This window comes from Gracilinanus agilis, chromosome 6 (genome assembly GCF_016433145.1).
Source record: "Gracilinanus agilis isolate LMUSP501 chromosome 6, AgileGrace, whole genome shotgun sequence".
Taxonomy (NCBI): domain Eukaryota; kingdom Metazoa; phylum Chordata; class Mammalia; order Didelphimorphia; family Didelphidae; genus Gracilinanus; species Gracilinanus agilis.
The window spans coordinates 235380409-235401738 of NC_058135.1; the positions used below are offsets into that span (position 1 = coordinate 235380409).

At 37.2% G+C, this 21330-nt stretch overlaps 1 protein-coding gene across 1 annotated transcript in view; it reads right to left on the minus strand.

Moving 5' to 3' along the window:
* The window catches only part of PDE3B (phosphodiesterase 3B), a 196916-nt gene that overhangs the window by 13536 nt on the left and 162050 nt on the right, over positions 1-21330 (minus strand). The window contains exons 10-13 of the mRNA XM_044681542.1: positions 16467-16578; positions 8966-9079; positions 5079-5278; positions 648-851 (exon numbers count right to left, since the gene is read on the minus strand). Coding sequence (XP_044537477.1) covers positions 648-851; positions 5079-5278; positions 8966-9079; positions 16467-16578 — 630 coding nt within the window. The remainder of the gene's footprint in view (positions 1-647; positions 852-5078; positions 5279-8965; positions 9080-16466; positions 16579-21330) is intronic.

Sequence of the window (21330 nt, forward strand, 5' to 3'; positions counted from 1 at the left end):
TGAGATCCTATTGGTAGGAGGGATCCCCAAAGAGGACAGAGACAAAAAGAAGGGTCCCATCTCAACCACAAGATTCAAAGCAGCACCTTCTGTGTTGGCACAAAACTGGAAAATTGTAAATGTTCACTGATTGGGAAATGGCTAAACAAATTAGAGTATCTAAATATAGTACTCCTTTACTGAAACATTAGCAACAATATTGAGGATTTCAGAAAAGCACAGAAAAACTTACATGAACTGATACGACATGAAATGAAAAACAATAAAATAAAACCAAATACTAAGAATTAGAAAGACCTGAACACTGTGAATTGGAAGGATCAAGCTAAGCCTAGAAATGAGTTAAGAAATGCAGAGATGAAGGATAGACTATTGGCATGAAATATCTTATGTACTTTCAGATACGATATATGTGTTGGTTTTGCTGAATTACTTTTCAAAGCTTTGTTGTAAGGGAAGGGTCACCTGGTAATGGAGGGATATATTCAGAAATGAATGTACTGTGAAAACAAAAGACAGATAGATGCATAGCTAGATGAACAAACAGCTGAGATGCAAAAAGGGGACCCCCTTTTAATCCAACTTACTAAAAAGAAACAAAATGTTATTCCCACCTCTAAGTTTAGGTAGCAACTCATGTGACAAACCTTAGTATTAAAATCAGCAAGGAAATCAAAATGCTTTTTGAGATCTGTAGCCAGAATGGCTTCAATCACTAAATAACGAAAGTGCTTAAATTCTGGTTGATTAAGGTTACTAAGAAAGTTGAAGTCAGGGCGAGAAAGAAACAGGTTCCAAGCAGCAGCAGCATGATGATTTTCCAGGACGGAGCGATCATTGTACAACACAGCCTAAAAAGGAACAAGGAAACACATGAGCAGGCATTTGAGGATATGACATTTTAATAAAATATTTAAGAGGGTTTGAGACCAAGAGAAGGGAAATGCCAAAATGCTATCATTATTTAGAATCAAATCATCTCAGTTCTACAAAAGAACTGCAAGGTCACTCCATCTTTCAGTTAAATATGGGACTCCTCACCTGTGATCTGCTATGGAGTACCACCTGCAAAAAGCCCACCTGATCATTTTTCTCAACTGCATCAAGGATTAATGTCTAGATACATAAGGAGATCACTATCATGAAGATTTTGCAGAAATGGAACCATGAGAATACAGATCAGGTATGACTGTGTTTTGTAAATCACTAGGGAGAGAAAGGGAGGGCATAATAACACAAGTGATTTTTCTCAAAGAATCTGGCTGGTATCTTCCCCCCTTTTCCAGATCTCTTCAAGGGTAATACAATAACACACTCAAAACTGAGTCATCTCCAGTACAGACCTCCTCAGGCTACAAATGGATAAATCTGGATGCCTCTCTCACAGTTTATAATTTTAGTGCTTTTTCTACTTCCTCATGTAGCCCACTAGGGACTGTAAGGTTCAAGCCCAAGCATAATGTCTCCAACATCATTCATGTAGGGAATTGTTGGTTATAGTAATTTTAACAGTTCTTTCCATTTTTTTGTTTGTTATCCTTGCAGTTAATGTTCCCTAAACATTTAGCTTAGCAGGGTCTCTCTCAGCAACCCTTTTGTCCCATCTATTTTTGGCTATATCTCCTGCTGTTTTTTAAGACATTTGTAACCTCTGAAATATTTTTTCTTAGATTTAATGATATTTTGTTTTTATATTCAATTTGCTTTTCAATATGCCCTCTTCTTCCTTCTCCTGCCCAGAAGCCTTCACTTGTAACAAATATTAAAAAGCAATTCAGAAAAAAAAAAACAACAAACACAGAGCCATAAGATTTTATAAACAAATTTTATACTAAATCAGTAAAGCTAGTATCTCTCCACCTGGTAGAGAAATGTTTATGAATAAAGTGTTTAGTGGCTGAGATAGTTTCTAGGCTTTTTTGATCTTCTTGTTATATCGACTGATTTGTAGTGTTCAAACTTCTTTAGAAAATGGTGAGATTCCATGTCAATTTTCTTTTCTCTATTTTGGAGACCAAAAACTGATTGAGGATGCTACAGGCTACATTCCCTCATTTTTTAGTTTTTCTCCTTGTTTTTTTATCTGTGCTAAATGATGATCACTATGTCAAGAGTTGATTTGGAAGTGAGTCTCACATTGATAATCAACTGTTTCCTATCTGTCAAGATAAAATCAATTCTTAATGTTATTTAGTATCTCCTTTCTTCTTCTTCTTTTTTTAATTTAAAACCCTTACCTTTCATCCTGGAGTCAATACTGTGTATTGGGCTCCAAGGCAGAAGAGTGGTAAGGGTAGGCAATGGGGGTCAAGTGACTTGCCCAGGATCACACAACTGGGAAGTGTCTGAGGCCAGATTTGAACCTAGGACCTCCCATCTCTAGGTCTGGCTCTCAATCCACTGAGCTACCCAGCAGCCCCCCATCTCCTCTCTTCTTGAATAAAATATTAATGCTAAAAAGGTATAAGGCATTAGTGTAGTCTAAAAGCCTCTGACCCCTTTGTTTTCTTACACTTGAACCAACTTTTCCCACATTTCCAAGGTGCTCTTATCCAACTCCTTTGCACTGAAGTCATCATTTTTCAAACATATGGTAATTGAATCTAGAGGGTCTTCTTGTAATCTTGCCAGGATCTCTCCTGCTGCTTATTCTCTACAATAAATATCTGTCTTTTTACACATCACATATTCTGCCATTTAAAATGACAGTCTCATGACATGTTATTTGTTTTTGGATAAAAATCACTCTTTACTGGTCCATCCAGAAGGAGCCTGTGATCATCTTTTGGTTTTGATACATCTTTTTTTGGTCTCCTGGTAACTGGTTTCAGTTACAGAGAAAGTAAATAGTAAATCTTTAACCACAAAAGTTCATTTTATTAGTCAGATTCTCATGGATTTTTGTCTTCAGCCTATAAGAGGGTTTATATCAGGTAAAGGGCTTTAAATAATGACAGAAACATCAAGAGGTATTTAAGAACTGAAATTATCTGAAGTTTTATGTGAACTATGGATTCCTAAGTTGATATTCTTATAGTTCTGTTGTTAATAAGATCAGAACCATAAGTTTTAAGCTCATTTTTGTCACATGAATTGGTTATTGGCAAAGCAGAACTAACTTAAGAGAACATGGTAAATTGTGTTGAGGTCTGTTTTGTGAAAGATCCAGATGACTACAGGGGACAACTGGGATCTAAGATGAAATCTGCTGATGAAATGGATACTGGCTATGAGATATTGTGATACCAGGAGACACAATATTAGTTGTTATGTTAATGTTGATAATCAATATTGTATTACTTTGGATTTTGTTATACTGTATCTCTGTTTGGGGAGTTTCCTTAGCCACATAAGACAATTAAATCTCTCCTCTAAAATTAGTTCATGGTTTTAGATATTCTTACTATGGTTTGTGCTATGTTTATTCTATCTTGTTATTCTTATTAATCAGTCAAGAAAAAACGTACACAACTAGCTACCTCAGGTGAACTAATTCTTCCTCTTGGTTCGCTTATCTACAGAGAAACATCCCCTTTGGCCACCCTTGGTAAATGGGTACTTATTGTCCTCTGCCTTAAAACCTTTTTCAGCCTTTGCATTAGGTGTTATGTTAAAATCTGTTCTAAATTTATACCACAAAAGCTTATAATAGTACAAACTATTAATAATGACTGTATTAAAGACCTCATAAAATTGGCTTATAGATAAATGATCTTCAAAAATGTTTGGACCACTATTTTACAGGTAAATTCAAACAATGAATATTTCTTAGTCATAGGGAAGGAGTGGGTTTTTGCTGGCCTTTCATTACCAAATTTCCAACCAATCATATTGTTCCCACTGCCTCAGTTATATATCCAGTCACGTTGTCCTCAAGTCCTTTATGTCACCTACCTTGTTCTGTTCTTTGTACTGTACTGCCCAAAGCCTATAAAAGAAAACTGTCTCCTTCTTTTGGAGTCAGTAAGCTGAGATTCTATTAACTGGCAGAGTTGAGCTTTACCTATAAATTGATTGTGCTTGGGACTTTCACTTTAGTTTATCTTATTTTCACTATTACAATGTTTTCCAAAGGTCAAGTCTTTACAGTATGGCTTTACTGTTTATTTGAAAAATTCTGTATTCTTAAAACATCTGATAGACAAATATCTATATATTCATCTAAAATCATATCCCATATCCAAATATGAATGACAAATCATTTGTTATTTGGAGATTATCTTTAATTCAGTAAGATGGATAATTTGAAAGCTAACTACATTCATTTAATTTCCCTAGTCAAGCTGACAGAGCGCCTGACCTCTCTTCAATGACAAGAGCCCAGTATTATCATTCAGTGAGTTCAGTCTAGTGCTACTCACCCAGCACTGCACCCTGCCAGAATTGCTAATGACTCTAAGAGGGCCAGTGACCGCTAATTCTTTCTGCCTGTCACAGGGTGAATCTTCTTAATTTGGAGGGGATGTGTAAGTATGTGTTGACACAATACAATGAAAGAATCCTGGTCATGGGGTCAGTGTACAAATACTATCTGACAGGGCTTTTACAAGGAAAGTCCTTTGTAAATCTGAATGTGCTTTAGAAATGGAAGTTATTATGGATACTTGTGGTATAACTTAAAGGAAACTACCAAAACAACATAGTTTTCCTAGTCAAATCCCACCTTATTTCTTCCCCTTCAAAGTCCTTCTCAATAACTCTCCTGAAGCTGCTTCTTTTCCAGAGTTGCTCACACACACTTGGAATTTTCTAGACAGGCCAAGGAATTGCAGCAAAGAGAAGAAAGCAGACTAAAAGGGAAAGGGTACAAGAGAGAAAGGCAGGAAAAATTTCCAGAGCCATAGAAATGCGATTCAAAGGCAAGAGAGTAAAAGAAAGGGAAGCAGTGGTAGGGGATGGGGGAGGGATTGAGCATTTCCATGGGATACACTGATATGTGTAACATATTAACATCCCTTTAAAATCAACATAGGGTCCAATGGGGGAAATGGGTATTTAACTCTGTTATATGATTACATTAATATTTTTTTGTTTTTTAATTATTCCTTTCCAAGTTTTCTGATAAAAAATGTTCCTACCTGAGGATCACCGGTAGCCACCAAAAATGCATTTGTTCGTCCTGGGTGATCATAGTCATGCATAGCAGCTGCCACATAAAGAGCCATCAATTCCAAGGCAGGGATGTTCAATGCCACACAGCCATAGTTTGGATCTGTCATTGGGCAACTTTTGGAGGAAGTATATGAAATGCGTATAGGGGAGAGTCCAGTACTATATTCTGGGAAGAAAAAACAAATATCAGAAGCAGATAAAACTATTTTCACTTCAAAGCACTAAAGACTTATGAAGCATTGATTATGTAAAAATGAAAGCTTGGCATTGGGAGACATACAGAAAAATAAGATTTAATCCCTGCCTTCACATAGAACCTAAGGACTAGTATAGACAGTATAATACAGTAACAAGTAATTCTACTTTAAATTAAAATATGTTAGGAGCACAACAAGCTAAGTGATCAATAAACTCTCGAACTGAAATTCCAATTTGACCTGGAGAAAGAGGGAATAAGGAAAGCTTCACAGAGAAGGCAGTATCTGAACTGACCTCTGTTAAACTTTATCATATTCAATACCATTTGCCTTATCTTTCCATAAATAATTTTATCATTCTCCCCATGCAATGAATAACATAGACAACTAAAAAGTTATTGGGTTGGAAGTATACATGATGAACTTTTTTGCTGTTGGTGGTCTTAGGACTTCCCTGGTATAGAATCTACCATAGCAGACTGCTAACTGCTACACAATTTAATAGTCTCAGAGAGTTGCCAGGAGCACTGGGAGGCTAAGCGTCTTGCCCATGGTAATCTTGCCTTCTTAATGATGTGGGTCTATATTTCATACAGGGCATTCCCAAGAGGAAGATTGACTTCTTGCCAATCAGGTTAATCAGGTTAAAGTATGAGGATCCTTTGTTCTGAAATTTAATAAGTTTCCCCCAGTGGGACAGGAACTCTCCTTATTCTAGGTATTCCTCGACTCATTATTTCCATTTTAAGGATAATAGACTGATTCATAACCAGATCAGAACCCCAGACCACATGCCTGGACTTGGTCTTTAAAATAGAATTCAAAAAAGAGACAGAAATAAAGAGCTAAGTGACTGTAATATGACGACTAGAGAGACTCAGATTTGGTTCCCTGGGGTGGAAGCTTACATATTTGCCAGGTCCAAATAATAACATGGACCCAGGAGAAGAGGAACCATGTAGTTATACAGGTGCTAATAGCCCAAGGTAGTGACAAAATAATGATGATGTTCCTAAGCTAAACAGAAGCCAGAGCTGATGAGCAACAAAAAAGATAGAGCCACAATATAGAAGTACAAACCCAAACTTTGCCCTTCATTAACAATGTAAGTTAGAAAGGAGTTAACTCCCTAATTAATTCCCTGCTCTATTTCTTTTGCCATTTTGGGATGCAACGGTGACATGACTAACAAGATGAAGAACAAGATTTCTTCACTAATCTTCCCAAACTCTCAAAACTCCTCAAAAATAAGAATTGAGTGCAAGAGGCAATTATTCTTGTCTCTACAGCCCAATACACCAAGTCTAATAATGTCTAATAAAATAACAACTATAAATTAATACCAAAGAAGGCTAATCTCTAATTCCTAATTCAGCATCTCCTCCTCTACCAACTCCAACAAATGGACAAAGTGGCACAATCTACCCTCTGGGATCTACTCAGCAATACTTTTAATGTTGTAATTGTTTTTGCCACAATTCCCTAGCCCTCACCCTATCATTCTGTGGTAAAAAACAGTTAAATGTAATTTTGCCTCCCACCAACTCCCCCAACTAATTTCTGTAGGATTTAGAGGTATTGGAAAGTAAAAGTATGCTCTGCCTTGGGCTTCAAGAATCTTGTTGGGGTTGAAGAGGAAGAGGAGAAGCAGGGTACCAGGCTTGAAGGAAAGAGTACTGGTATTCAGCTAAACCTAACTGTGTCCCTCCAGATGTCTCTTGGGACAGGAACTAAAGCCAGTGAAAATTTAACTCCCCAAAGCTGGAGGAAGCTATAACAACTTTGAGGTCCAGTCCTCAAGAGCTTTACCATCAGGAGAGATGTTAATCACATAACAAAGAATGGACACCAGGACATCTAAACAGATCCAAATATCTCTTGATAAATATTGCAAAACAAAGGAAATTGATCCAACATTTGAGGAGGCATTGGACCCTGTAGATACCCTTTTCAGATCTTTTGGTCATATTTTAAATCCTTGTGCTGAGACACTTCAGCAAGAGAGCAATACACAAAAATGATTATAATTTATTTTGCTAATGAATAATTATTAGTAAATTATTAGTAAAACATTTAAATGTTTCAGCAGAGTCAGGGCACTACAATCTTTGATCTTTATGAAGGCTCAGTGGAAAGACCATTCCCTTACTGTAGGGTAATCCATGTTTCTATTTACTACTGAATGTATATTTGTAGTACACAGGATCCTACAGATGTATGATTGGTCTTTTGTGAGCATTTCTCTTATGGGCAATTTATTAGCACCTTCAGAACCAAAAAGAAGTAGGTAAAGTCAAGAGTTTGGCTGGGACTTAGGTGAAATGTTAAATGTTAAATGGACACAGCTGGTGTCATGCTTTCCAGTTTTATAAATAGGCCATGACTTTATGGAAGCCAGAAGCTTTGGGAAGTGCTATAGGAGACCAGATCTTTGGTGCTGGAAAAGAAATAGAACTGGCTTTAGGTGCTGAAAAGAAGTTGTCATGAACTGCTTAGTGAGCCATGAGATCAATGCAATGGCTACCATATTTGAGATAGGCCTGAATAAACCAGCAGCACAGAAGGTGATAGAATGGCATTTTACCTGATGGCAGAGTAGAGTAGTAAGAATGATAAAAAAAAAGATAAAGAAATTGTGCCAGATGTTTATTTCTGGAGTAAAAATCTCTTGGTACAAGTTCTTCATGTTCTATAAACCTTTATGCTTGGTACTTTTTATTTTACCTTTCTCCCAGGGTTGCTAGTGAAGTTCTTTTTTGAAATGCTTAACCTTTCTTTCACAAAAGGATTATATGGAAAAATGTTTTACATGATTGCAAATGTAAAATTCATATCGAACAGCTTTGTCTTTATCTTTGTGGTAGCAGGGGGAGAATTCAAAACTCAAAATTCTTTTTAAAATGCTGGAAACTGTCTTTACATTTAATTGGGGGGAATTAAATTTAATTTAATTTAAAAAAAAGAAATACTTAACCTTTGTTTCAAGTGAATACAAAAGAAGAGGTTTTCTATCTATAATACAGAACCCCAGAAATCAGGTAAAGATTATAGGAAATGGTAGAGAGAGAAAGGAGACACCATTCCAGCAGCAGCTCCATGCTATGGACTATTATAAAGTCATCTTCAGTTCCATTATGTATATTTCCCTCATTCTTTCCTGGAGTATTTTGTGGCATGGACGTTAACTAGTTATGGCAAAGTACAGAGTTTGGTACTAACCCAGCATCCTCAAACCAAAAACCATTTTAATATAAGCACCATATAAAAATACTTAATTGTGACTTTTCCATAGAGATTTAAATAATCAGCTATTCTTGTTTTTTTTAATCCTCACCTTCTGTTTTACTTTCAATTAATTCTAAAACAAATTCTAAGACAAAAGAGATACAAAGGCTAAGTAATCAGGGTTAAATGAGTTGCCCAGGGTCACAAAGCTCAGAAGTATCTGAGGCCAGATATGAAGCTGGGTCCTGTGGACCCTGGCGCTGTATTCACTCTGTTACCTTCCTGTCCCTGGCTAACCTAATTAAACCAAGAATTCACTAAAGTAGAACTTGCTGATTAGTCCAAAATGCATAAAAGAATGTGTTTTCTAGACTATATAACTTATTCTCTGCCTTATCTTTAAAGAAACATTCCTCCACTGGAGGCAGTACCTGTGCGAATCACCTTCACGAGATCCTGACGGATCTGTTTAAATCCAGGAATTGGCCGAGTTGTCAAGTACCAAACTGCATGTAGGACATCTGTAGCATGTACTCGATTGTGATCTATAAATCATCAAAACATTTGAGAAAAAAATCATTTGTTATACATGAAAGAAGGATTGTGGAAAATGGGGCACTGGAGAGATGTTAAAGAGTCATGTCATTCTGTTCAAAACCTAAAAAATATCTCTAAGAAGAAAAGTACTGTCTCCATTTTACATATTTTTTTTATCAACTCTCTTTTAATTTATGTGAAAAAGACTTTACGTGTCCACCTAATTGAAAAATGTTTTGTTTCCCAAAGACTGCTGGATCACCTGATTTCTCAGTAAACATTAAGGCAAAATTGACAAGCATTTTTCTCATCTCACATTGCTTTTTTTCTGAACTTAAAACTACATAAAATAGGCATTTCCATATCCAGTGTAGATCAGAAAGAGTTGTACATGAAACTGTAGATTCCTGTTTTAGACAATTAGATAGCTAGATATCTAGATGGATGGATGGATGGATGGATGGATGGATGGATGGATGGATTTCTCTCTCCCAGCCCCCCTCCCCCCCACAAAAAACCTAGAAAAGCTAATGATTTCCCTTGATAATAATTTATCCTTCAAAATCTGGAGGGACCTAGAAGGGGAAACTTATGTTCCAGATCTGATTCTTACTAACAGGGAGGAAGTGGTTGGGGGGAGGGAACTTAGGGGAAGCTTGTAAGGAAGTAACCACTTTATCCTAATATGTGATAGAAGAAAGGAGCTCTGAGCATAGTAGGATATGCATCTTAGATTATGGAAAAGCAAAATTTAAAGGGTTCAGGAAAAGAAGAGGTAGCATCCCCTGGACAAAAATAGCTCAGAGGAAATCAGTCCAAGAGGGAAGGGAGATGCTCAGGAAAAAGGATTCCAATGAGTAAGAATGCAGGGACTTGTCTGAAGAGTTGAATATGGACACACAGGGAATTCACCAACTAAACAACTAAAGAAGCTGAAAGCTGGGCCAGGAAACAGGAGAGGAACAGAAGCAAGAGCTTTGCCCAATCCTAGAGCATTAGAGTTAGTGATGCTGGGGTTTGTGATGAGCCAAGGCACAGACATCATTTGTTTTTTAGCTCTAGTGAGAGAAAACCAAAGAGGGTCAGATCAGGAAGGGGCCCTTTGCTGGTGGGTGAGTAAGACAGTGAGAAATGACCACAGGGAAGAGGACTGCTTATTTCTGTTTGGACTTCAGTTCACTCTGAAAATGACTAAGAAGGAACTGATACCCAATAAAAGTAAGGAAGAAACCAAGAGAGAACTTTTTAAATCAAAAGCCCCTAACCTAAATGCCTTGCACCCTTGGATCCTGAAGAAACTAAAAGCTTTGATTACTGAGTCACTAACCATTGACCATGGAATCAAGAGGAGGCTGTAGCCAGGCTGGGGGGAGGGAGACCTGAACTCAGTATAGCCAAGAAGCAGGGCTACTGGTGGTCTGCAGGGTCAGCCCGTTCCCCTGCCTTCTTCTAAAAGTTCATGAGATATCAGCTTGGAAATCTAACTCCTGGGGCTGGCTGGATTTTTTGTATTTCTATGGTTCCAGACATACTATAGCTCCCAAACTGGAATATCTATTCTTTAGTGCACAAGACAGGATCCTCTTACTATGGGTTTTTCACTGCAATGGGAATGTAAAGCAAGCTACCCCTTATTTTACCATATTTCTGGGAAGATTGTACCTTTGAACTCCTCAAAATTTGACAACAGCCTTAACAATGAATCTGTGCCCCCTTCATTAGTTCTATTAGAAAGTTTGTCCAGCTCCAGTGCCTATGGGAGGAGAGGGACTCATGGGCAGGGAGTGCTGAGACCTGGTGCAGGTCTGAGAAGCTTTGTGCAATAAGAGCAAGGACAACTTTGGTGAACAAACAGGATCTTACGGTTCTGGTTCATTTCCTGATCATGCTGGTTCTAAATATGTCAGTAACAGCCACATTACTTTGCTATTTACTACAGGAAAACAACTACAAAGGCTGAATAGCAGAGCATCACCACACAGGAAATGTCTCACGCTGGAGCAAAAGAAAATGTATTTTTTCCAGCACAACTAAAGTCATGTCATTTGGATTTTAAAACTGGTCTATTGTCTGATGATAAAAGAATGGAAATTCTAGCTTTTTTTTTCAACTTGAAATCCTAACTAGAAAGAATGCGCCACCCCCATTTTCTCTGAGAGACAGGGAAACTTCTAGAACTGTATCATTTCATCATTTGTTGCAGTTGAAAGGGACCTTATTCATTATCTAAACCAAATCTATCATGTTCCAGAGAAAGGTAGCAGAGATAGTTAATGACAGAGCCAGGTTCTAAACATGGGTCTCCTGCTTCCCTTTCCAGTGTTCTTTAAAAAAAAAAAAACTTTTACCTTCTGTCTTACAATTGATTTTAAGTATTGGTTCCAAGGCAGAAGTGTGGTAAGGGGTAGGCAGTTGGGATAAAGTAACTTTCCCAGGGTCATACAGCAAGGAAAGGTCTGAGGCTAAATTTGAACCCAGGCGTAGCTCTATAAACTGAGCCAGCCAGCTGCCCCTTCCAGTGTTCTTTCCATGGCATATAATACCTCAAAGTCCCACATGTAAATCATTAGAAATTATTTTCCCAATTCAAAGTGTAATTACATCAAGATTGCCCCAGTAGCCTCATGAGATGGTTCAACTAGAAGCCATAAATCTCACAAGCATTTTTGTCACCAAATTTAATGTTAAAAGTCACATGTGCTTTGGTCATTTCCTAATAGATGATCAAGTGACTTGAAATCTGCACTTGAAATATGGAAGTTTACTGCTGTCCCTAGTTTCACATAAAGCTTCCAATATGTGAAGGAAATGACACAATTATTTGCAAAGGACCAGCTTTTTGTCTTTTGAAAACAAATATATATATATATATATACACACACACATGTATATATAATACAGGCTCATAAAATTTAAATCAGTCTTTAGAGTTCATCTAATCCAACTGACTCATTTTAAAGATGAATCTATGTCCACGTGAAGTTTGCCACCCTTCATTTCAGAGAAGATAGATCTAAGAAGTGAAATAAATGCCTGGCTCAAGGTTATATGAGTAAGAAGGGGCAGAATGCTTTCTACTCTATCTGTAGCTGTTGGGTTGGTTTTTTGGTTTGCTTTTTGCCTGACTCCCACAAATTTTTTTCCCCCAAGAACCTCATATTTTTAATATAAGCAGAAGTCTAGTATACCATTTCTTTTTATTGAGCCCTACGATACATAACAACACAGGGTGAATGGAACATGTTTCTCTTTCCTTTGTTTTTACACTCAGATTACCCAGTACTGTTCAAATTTGTATGTGAACTTGAAAAAACTGTTTCAGCTTAATCTGCTGTGGTCAGAGGCTGACCTGGTGATGGTGTTTGATTTGAGGAAGAAGTGGGGCACTGGTAAACTGCTGAACTGTTAACAAAAGAAGTCTCCCCCTACCCCAGCAGGGCAAGGAAAGACATCAAGGAGATCATGGCACTTAGCTTCTATACATGTAATCGACTTTTTCTCTATATGGTAATGTGTCTGGTCAGCAGGACACATAATGTGTTAGTTCACCTGGTTTTCAGACATCCAAATTGGAGGGTTCCCCACTCCTCATGCGGGTAGAGCTTGTTATACCCCTAAATGACCCAACTGCATCAGACTCTGGAATGCCTTTATCACTTCTTAGTTGGGGGGGGGGGAGGGGGAGAGGAGGGCAAAGGGAGACAATCCTGGTAGATATCAATCCTTTCACACATAAAATAAACATTCAAATCTTAATCATAGGTACAGGGTAGTCAAAGAGAAAGAAAAAGATCTTGGAAAATGGGAGAGCACAAGGACAAATGTCCCAATTTTTTTAAAGGGAAAAGAACAAAGTTTGCAAACTCTAGGTCAGTGATCTTGACTTGACAGATAAAAAGAGATAACTAGTAAGAACCTGAAGGGAAGTGATCATTACAAAGAGCCAGCATGGTGGCATCAAGAACAGGTCATGTAAGATGAACCTTGTTTCCTTTCTTGTCAGTAGAATTAAGCTTGTAGATGAAGGAAATGCTATAGAGAGTATTTACCCAGATTCTGGTCAAGATTTTGACAGAGTTTAACAAGGGCTGATCACTGGGCTCCACCAATGCTTGGGACATGTCCAGTCGGCACCATCTGCTGATCATGGAGCAGGGGGGAGAGGCATCACACCCTACCCCAATCCCAGACCACCGGGGTGCTTACTGTGTGTAGACAAAAAAACCTTCTAATTAGTGGGTGAGCCAGAACTGCATGGGAATAACAGAGGCGCCAACAGACAAGCCTTCCCTTTCTTCCTGAAGGGTAAAATTCCAGTGCAGAGAATGAAATGCTGTTTGTTAGCCTCTGGGAGAAGGAGCTTTTCCCCACCTGGTCAGCACATGACACTTGTTTCTTCTGCCTCTGGTAGATTTATTTCTCCCAGATCCTAAGGGAATGAGTATTCCAGAAAGAATGACTTTGTGTCTTCAAAAAGTCACAGTATCAAATCTGGCCTCAGACACTTCCCAGCTGTGTGACCCTGGGCAAGTCATTCGACCCCCATTGCCTAGCTCTTACTACTCTTCTGCCTTGGAGTCAATTGACTCCAAGACGGAAGGTAAGGGTTTAAAAAAAAGTCACAGGATCCACCAGAGGTCCAGCATTGAAGGTCCCAGAAGAACTACAGCTACAGTAGCCAAGCCCAGGGAGTCAGTGAAGCCCAGGGCACCCACTTGCCTGACTTAGCTAACCAACAGTAGACTGACCTAGCAGCTGAGATGGAAATAACTCATCCCCTGGCCACAACCAGAGGTAAACTTGATGAGAGGAATGCTTTGTGGCTACCACTCTGAATCTGAGTCAACTATCCCCTGGGATCAAGGTAGAGAAGGGAGTGCCTCCCCTGGGACAGAAGGATGCTTTTATTCTTCTGTCCTTACTCTAATTTCTCAGCAAATATCTCTTAGTAAAAGCTAATGGAAATAAACTGGCTATTTGTGATATGAAGGAAGACGTCAACTAGTCAAACATACCAGGGCACAAATCATTGATTAGATGATGTTGGGGAATGAAATGGGGGCACACTAGGTGAGGGCTTGATAGTGACAGTTGTTAGAGAAAAGTTCTACAATCCACCAGAGCTTACCCAGAGGGCTCCCAAGAGGGAGTATTAGTTAAGATCCAAGGACCTATCTTCCAGGGCAAGTGTGGACTGGGAGTCAGTTCAGGGCCCATCTCTGTTTCTTCTGTCTATCTGTCTCCCTTACTCTATACAGAAAATGCATGTGTATGTAAATATATTTGAATATTTTCATGTATATATATATATACATGAAAATATTCAAATATAGTGACCCAGAAGTTTTAATGTAAGCTTCAATTAATTTCAAATGTATAAATGCTAAAAACTTACAAAAAAGATAATCTGAAAGTTTATTAAAATTTCTTTTACATTTAGTTTTGTGAATTTTAAACAATAACTTTTTACTTTTAACTTTAACAAGACAGAGCAATCTCCCATTATGCATCAAATGTTCAATGGGTTCTAGATGTCACTTTCTTAACCCAGTGGAGTGGCAGAGGAGGCCAAGGCCCTCTTGCTTGGCCACCTTTTCTTGTGCAATCAGATCAAAACTGTTGTATATGCATCAAAACCTCATCCTTTGAAAGATCTTGAGGTTAGGTCACAAATTCAGTCCGTTTTAGTCCCTGAGCTATAGCTGATGAAAGTTTTTATAAAGTCTGAAAATCTACTAGCAATAAATAATACAAGTCAGTGTCTATACTGAATTTTAATAAGAAACCCATTAATATTTTAAAAATTTAAATAATTAATCTAAATAATTCAACTGTTTTTGTAAGTCTGTAGCATTTATACTTCTGAAGTTATTAAAGCTTAAACCTGCACTTTTTAGGATATACTTTCTCTGATTATATGTATGTGTACACCTATGTTATAAAAATGTCTCATACTCCTTTTGTACAGAAGTTCAAGAAATATGGATTACACACTTAATACTGTCATATGGATTCAGATCTGGTTGGATGACGAGTCAAAAAATAAATGCTAAGAGTTCGAAGTTATCGTGCCAGGAGGTGTCTAACAGAGTGCCCCAAGGATCTATAACTTGCCTTGCACAGTATAACATTTTTATCCGTGGCCAATGAAGGCTTGGATGGCATGCTCATCAAATTTGCAAATGGTATCAAGTTGGGATAGCTAACCCAGTGGATGCCAGAGTCAAGATTCAAAAGGGAAAGGAAATGGGCTTGTGAGGAGCCCCAAGGAGAGAAGACTCAGGGGGATATGACAGACCTCTTCAATTACTGTGAAGGGCTCTCCTAAAGAGATGGCATTAGACTTGTTCTAGATGGCCCCAGAAGGCACAACCAAAAACAATAGGTAGAAGCTGCAAGGAAGGCAACATCCTAACAACTGGAACTATCCCCAAATAGTTTGGACTGCTTCCAGACATGGTGGACACCCTTCTTGGAGATCTTCAGGCAGGGGTGAGATGTCAACTTGTCAGAAAGATCAGAGGTTGGAAGTCTTGTCATGTAAGATGGACTAGATGGCCACTGAGGTCTCTTCTAACAAATTCTCTAACTCTCTAATTCATCACTGGCATTGTGATCTCAACGAAGTCATTTAAGTTCTATGACCCTCAATTTACTCATCTGTAAAATGGGAGTGCTATGTCTCTACTATTTACTTCACAGGGTTATGGTTAAGACAGTGCTTTGTAAATTCTCAAGTTCTCTACAGAAGGCGTCCCCAAAATCTTAGTCCAATATTAATCTATGAAGGCTTCTCAGTCTAACACAGGTGTCTGATGGGGATCAATGGGGTAATCCATGTAAAATGCTACACAGAAATATCAGTGGCTGTTATTATGAGTATTGTATTTATTCACAGAATAGCCATGGATCTATTTTCTAAGTTCCCATATACAGTGTTGGTTTTCCCCCTGACTAATAAATAAAAGATTTACTCACTTTCTGATGTAAAGTCTTAGCTTTACAAGATGTTTTTTGCATGTGAGAATTATGATATATTATTGTATCTGTCCATAAAAGTATGTTGTGCCCTCAACCCTGTGGTGCACAAGCAGGCCAGAAAACCCAGGAAAAAAATATATATATATATATTTACTGTCTTAGTATGATGATGCCCATACTTTGAAATTTTAACCTGTCATAAAAGCAAATTGGGAAGCACATACTCTCCTCAAAACCATCCTTTAGGGAGACACTTTGGTGCATTTAGAAACATTAAAGAAAAAAAGGCTTTTTAAAATAATCAAGTTGAGCATTTTCAGAACCACTAGAACATTAGCTAATCCTTTTGGAATGAATACTTTCCTTCTGTGACTCAGTTACTTTACATTCTATTAAGTCCTGGTTTATACTTACAAGGAATGTCCCGGTAGCCATTTTCTAATGCATGGAAGTAGCTCACAAATTCTGCAACGGGGATTTTGAACATGTCCATCAAACCAGTGTCTTGAAACAAGGTATACATAGTCTAAGAATAAATTCAAACAATTTTCACTTTAAAGATCAGCATTCCTAAGCTTTATAACTTTATAATGTTTCATTTTAAAGGCAAGTCACTTTTTTAGTTTTCAATCGGAAACATCTATTAGGTCATTAAACTGAATCAGTATTTCATTAAAACCTCCTCTTCCCCTATTTGTCATCTTGGAAGACTATAAAAATTATTATTTTTTAAATTTTAAGGCACCATCTACAAATTGGGAAATTTGCATATTAGGATACTCTTCCACCTGGATGGGAAACTCATCAGTCAACTAGTCCAATTTCCTTATTTTACAAATGAGTAAATTGAGAGGAGACATGTTTTGTCCAAGGTCATACAACTAGTTGACTAGTGGCACAGACATTTGATAAACCTTGAATGACTATAAAACCTGCAATATAGAATATATCATATAATCTAGAGAGGAGAGGTAGGCAGGTTGTGGGGGAGGTTGAACACAGACATATGATTTAATCAGTGCAGAGACTCATTCCAAAGAATTTGGCTTGACCATCTACAAAGAAAAGACCAAGTGAATGAAGAAATCTACTGCCCAGATTATGGCATGCCTTTATATGGACAACTGATAGAACTTATCTGTCAGTGCGTTTATCTGAGGCAGACCATGAAGAAGGACAAGTTAGGCACAGAGTTAAATAAGAGGAAAGTGGAGTGGATTGCTTTTGGGAAACAAAACAACTCTTTCAAAGAGTCCAAGCTTCTAAAAACAAAGACTCAGCTTTTAAACACTAAGTGAAGAGGTATGTCAGCAAGAAATGGAATATGACAGCCTCAAAAAAATTGAGAATATCCCTCAAGGAAAATAGAGAGATATATGGAACTTTGAGGAAAAAGAAGAAAAAATATCTTATCAAGGAAATGTATCAAGGAAAAGAAGACTGGGTGGCCACTGAACAGTCAGGATGCCTTCAAGAGAAAGTGAAAAGCACTTCCTACATGTGGGGTGGCCCCTCTTTGGTGATCTTAGAGGAGGATCCAGAGAAGAGTTACACAGGAAGGGTATGCACAGGTGGGCTGCAATCTGCATCACTGCATCATAAAACTGAAGATAACACAGATCCCTGAGAGCTCCCCGTGAAGAAACTCATGCTGCTGAAGTAGATCAACAATGGTTCTGTGACTTATCAGAGAGTTTTTTAGAGCACTGGCACTGAGAGGTTACCGAGCTCATCCAGGGTTACCCTGCCCAGGAATTATCAGAGAAAGCAACTGAAGCTACCTCAACCTGAGGTATTTACCCAGAATACTATATTCTCTTTCTAGAGAAAGGTAAAAGTAATTTGAAAATTTGAAAATTCCTCCTTTTTCAATATACTCAATCTACTTAGCTCTATTATCTATCTATATTTAATAAAGTAAAACTAAATTAGCCTTTGGTCAGCTCTTCAAAAACAGGTCAGCTCTGGAATGAGACTATGGGAAAAATTTCTGCTTGAAATACAATATTTGTAAATGCTCATTATTTCATAAAATGTTAAGAAGGATGGGGGGAAGAGGACATAAATTAACAAGGGGTGTTCATTCATTAGACTTGGTTTTTTTTTTTTAAAGAACAGCATAGTTAGTCATATAAGCAATAGCTTTGGATTATACTTTTAACAAATTCAAATAAAGCTTATAAAATGTTTCTATATGTAGGAAAAGGCACACACAACAGAATAAATTAATAATCTGACCTTGAACTAAAGAGGGAACCCACACAATGACAAAAAAGATCACTAGACAAAGAACCAAATTCTGATATGAGCTGTGCCACTGAATAGATGCATGAACTCTATAAATTTCAGCATCTCCTCCTGTACAATGAGCAAACTGAACAGATGACTATTTTTTTTTTTGCATAGGGAACTATTAAGGTGTCCTTCCAGGTCTAGCAGTTCATGATTATTATATTTAAATGATCAACAATAACAGTACAAAACTGGGAGGGGATGCCTTTGAAGATATTTTCCATCTCTGGAAATTTTCAAGTGGAGGCTGAAAGAATCTATATTGGGGACATTTAAGGAGGATTCCTGTTTCAGGTATGGGTTTGAATCAGAGTTTCTCTTAGGTCCCTCCCAGCTCGAAGAGGCTATAATTCTATGTAACAACATTATCCTTTAAGATATACAACTATATGGGGGCAGCTGGGTAGCTCAGTGGAATGAGAGTCAGGCCTAGAGACCTCCTGGTCCTAGGTTCAAACCCGGCCCCAGCCACTTCCCAGCTGTGTGACCCTGGGCAAGTCACTTGACCCCCATTGCCGACCCTTACCAATCTTCCACCTATGAGACAATACACTGAAGTACAAGGGTTTAAAAAAAAAAGATATACAACTATATTCCTAAGATTTGGGAGAATGAAACCTAAATTCCAAACCCTTATACTCTTTTGTTTTTATAAATAAAATTACAAAATTAGAGAAACTATTTTTAAAATAAGAAAATCTCTTAATAGGAGGATGAATGTCCATTACTAAAAGCAGATACAAATTATTCAATATTTTATCATCTTAATATAGTGCACTTTAAATGAATACAGAAACTTTTCTATTTTATCTTATTGGTTTCAGCACACTATATGAAAAATAACACGCTACATGAAAAATAACTTGGATAAAGTGACAGTTATCAACTATAACAATGTGATAGATGTCTTTTTAGATTTTACTCAACTTACTGGGAATAGAGATAAAAATCAGGGACAAAAATCATCTTCTCACAGACAACCTACTTCTGTGAAAATAAAACATCTACAGTTTCCTATTCAACACCAATGAACGAACCAAAAAATAACAGGTCTACAATAATATTATAGCACCTACTCTGTGGTAGGCATTGCACTAAGTGCTTTACAAATATTATCTCATTTGATTGAGAGTACTATTTTTATCCCCTACTGTTGCTATTATTATCCCAAATTTACAGATGGGGAAAATGAGGAAAACAAATTAAGTAACATGCACAAGATAAAAAATCAGTGTCTAAGACCAGATTTGAACTCATCTTTCAGTCTCTATATTTACAAGGCTCAGTATGTTTTATGTACCAGAAGCTCTAGTAAATGACTACTAGTGGCTCGATTGAATTGAAATAGTATTAATGCCTGATTTAATTTATACAAAATTTAAATACTCCAAATTAAATATGTATACATGGAAATAGCTAATTTCAACAAATCCAAATGCTTAGCTCATTCCTAACAATTTTAAATTCCCAGGCATTAACACAACTCATCAATGAGCACTGAGCCAATTATGTCAGGCATGCTTTGCATATGCATCCTATTATTTACATATGAGAGTATTGTTGCCTTTTCAGAATTAGAACTGTAATATATAGTCTTAAAAATATTTTTACAGGTTAGCAAAAAAAAATTTCAAAATCTGAAAGACTTCTGGGATGTCTTTTAGTGGCATCACATTTCTATGTCTTCTGATCTGTCTGATTCAATATTTTTATTAGTGACCTATAGCTGGAGCATACAAATCTCCATGTCAGCATCCCATAGCCTCTGAGTTCTGACAAGACTGTCACTTTTTCTTTATCTCCCCAAGTGCTCAGCACAACAATGTAAGTACAATAGGAACGTCATGATGACCGAATAAAAGAGTGACCCAAATGAAAGATGACACAGAATACACACAAAGCATTATAAAATTGTCAGATGTAGGCAATGAGGAGACTAAGCTATCACTCTTTGCAGATGATATGATGGTATACTTAAAAAATCCTAGAGAATCAACTAAGAGGCTGGTAGAAATAATCAACAACTTTAGCAAAGTGGCAGGATACAAAATAAATGCACATAAATCATCAGCATTTCTATACATTTCCAACACATTAGAAAAGCAAGAGGTAGAAAGAGAAACACCATTTAAAATCACCCTAGACAATATAAAATACTTGGGAATCAATCTAACAAAACAAACACAGCTATTATACAAAAACAACTACAAAACACTTTCCAAACAAATAAAACTGGACCTCAACAATTGGAAAGCCATTAACTGTTCATGGGTAGGACGAGCTAACATAATAAAAATGAACCTCTTACCCAAATTAATTTACCTATTTAGTGCCATACCTATCAAATTACCAAAAAACTTCTTTACTGATTTAGGAAAAACTATAACAAATTTCATTTGGAATAACAAAAGATCAAGAATATCAAAGGAAATAATGAAAAAAAATGTGAAGGAAGGGGGCCTAGCAGTACCAGATATCAAACTATACTATAAAGCAGCAGTCATTAAATCAATATGGTACTAGCTAAGAGATAGAAGGGAGGATCAGTGGAATAGACACAGGGTTAATGATGTCAGCAAACAGTGTATGATAAACCCAAAGAGCCCAACTTTTGGGACATGAACCCACTATTTGACAAAAACTGCTGGGAAATTTGGAAAACAATATGGGAGAGATTAGGTTTAGATTAACATCTCACACCCTACACCAACATAAATTCAGAATGGGTGAACGACTTGAATATAAAGAGGGAAACTATAAATAAGTTAAGTGAACACAGAATAGTATACTTGTCAGATCTCTGGGAAAGGAAAGATTTTAAATCCAAGCAAGAGTTAGAGAAAATTACAAAATGTAAATTTAATGGTTTTTATTATATCAAGCTAAAAAGCTTTTGTACAAACAAAAACAATGTAGTCAAAATCAGAAGGGAAACAACAAATTGGGAAAAAATCTTTATAACAAAAACTCTGACAGGGGTTCTAAT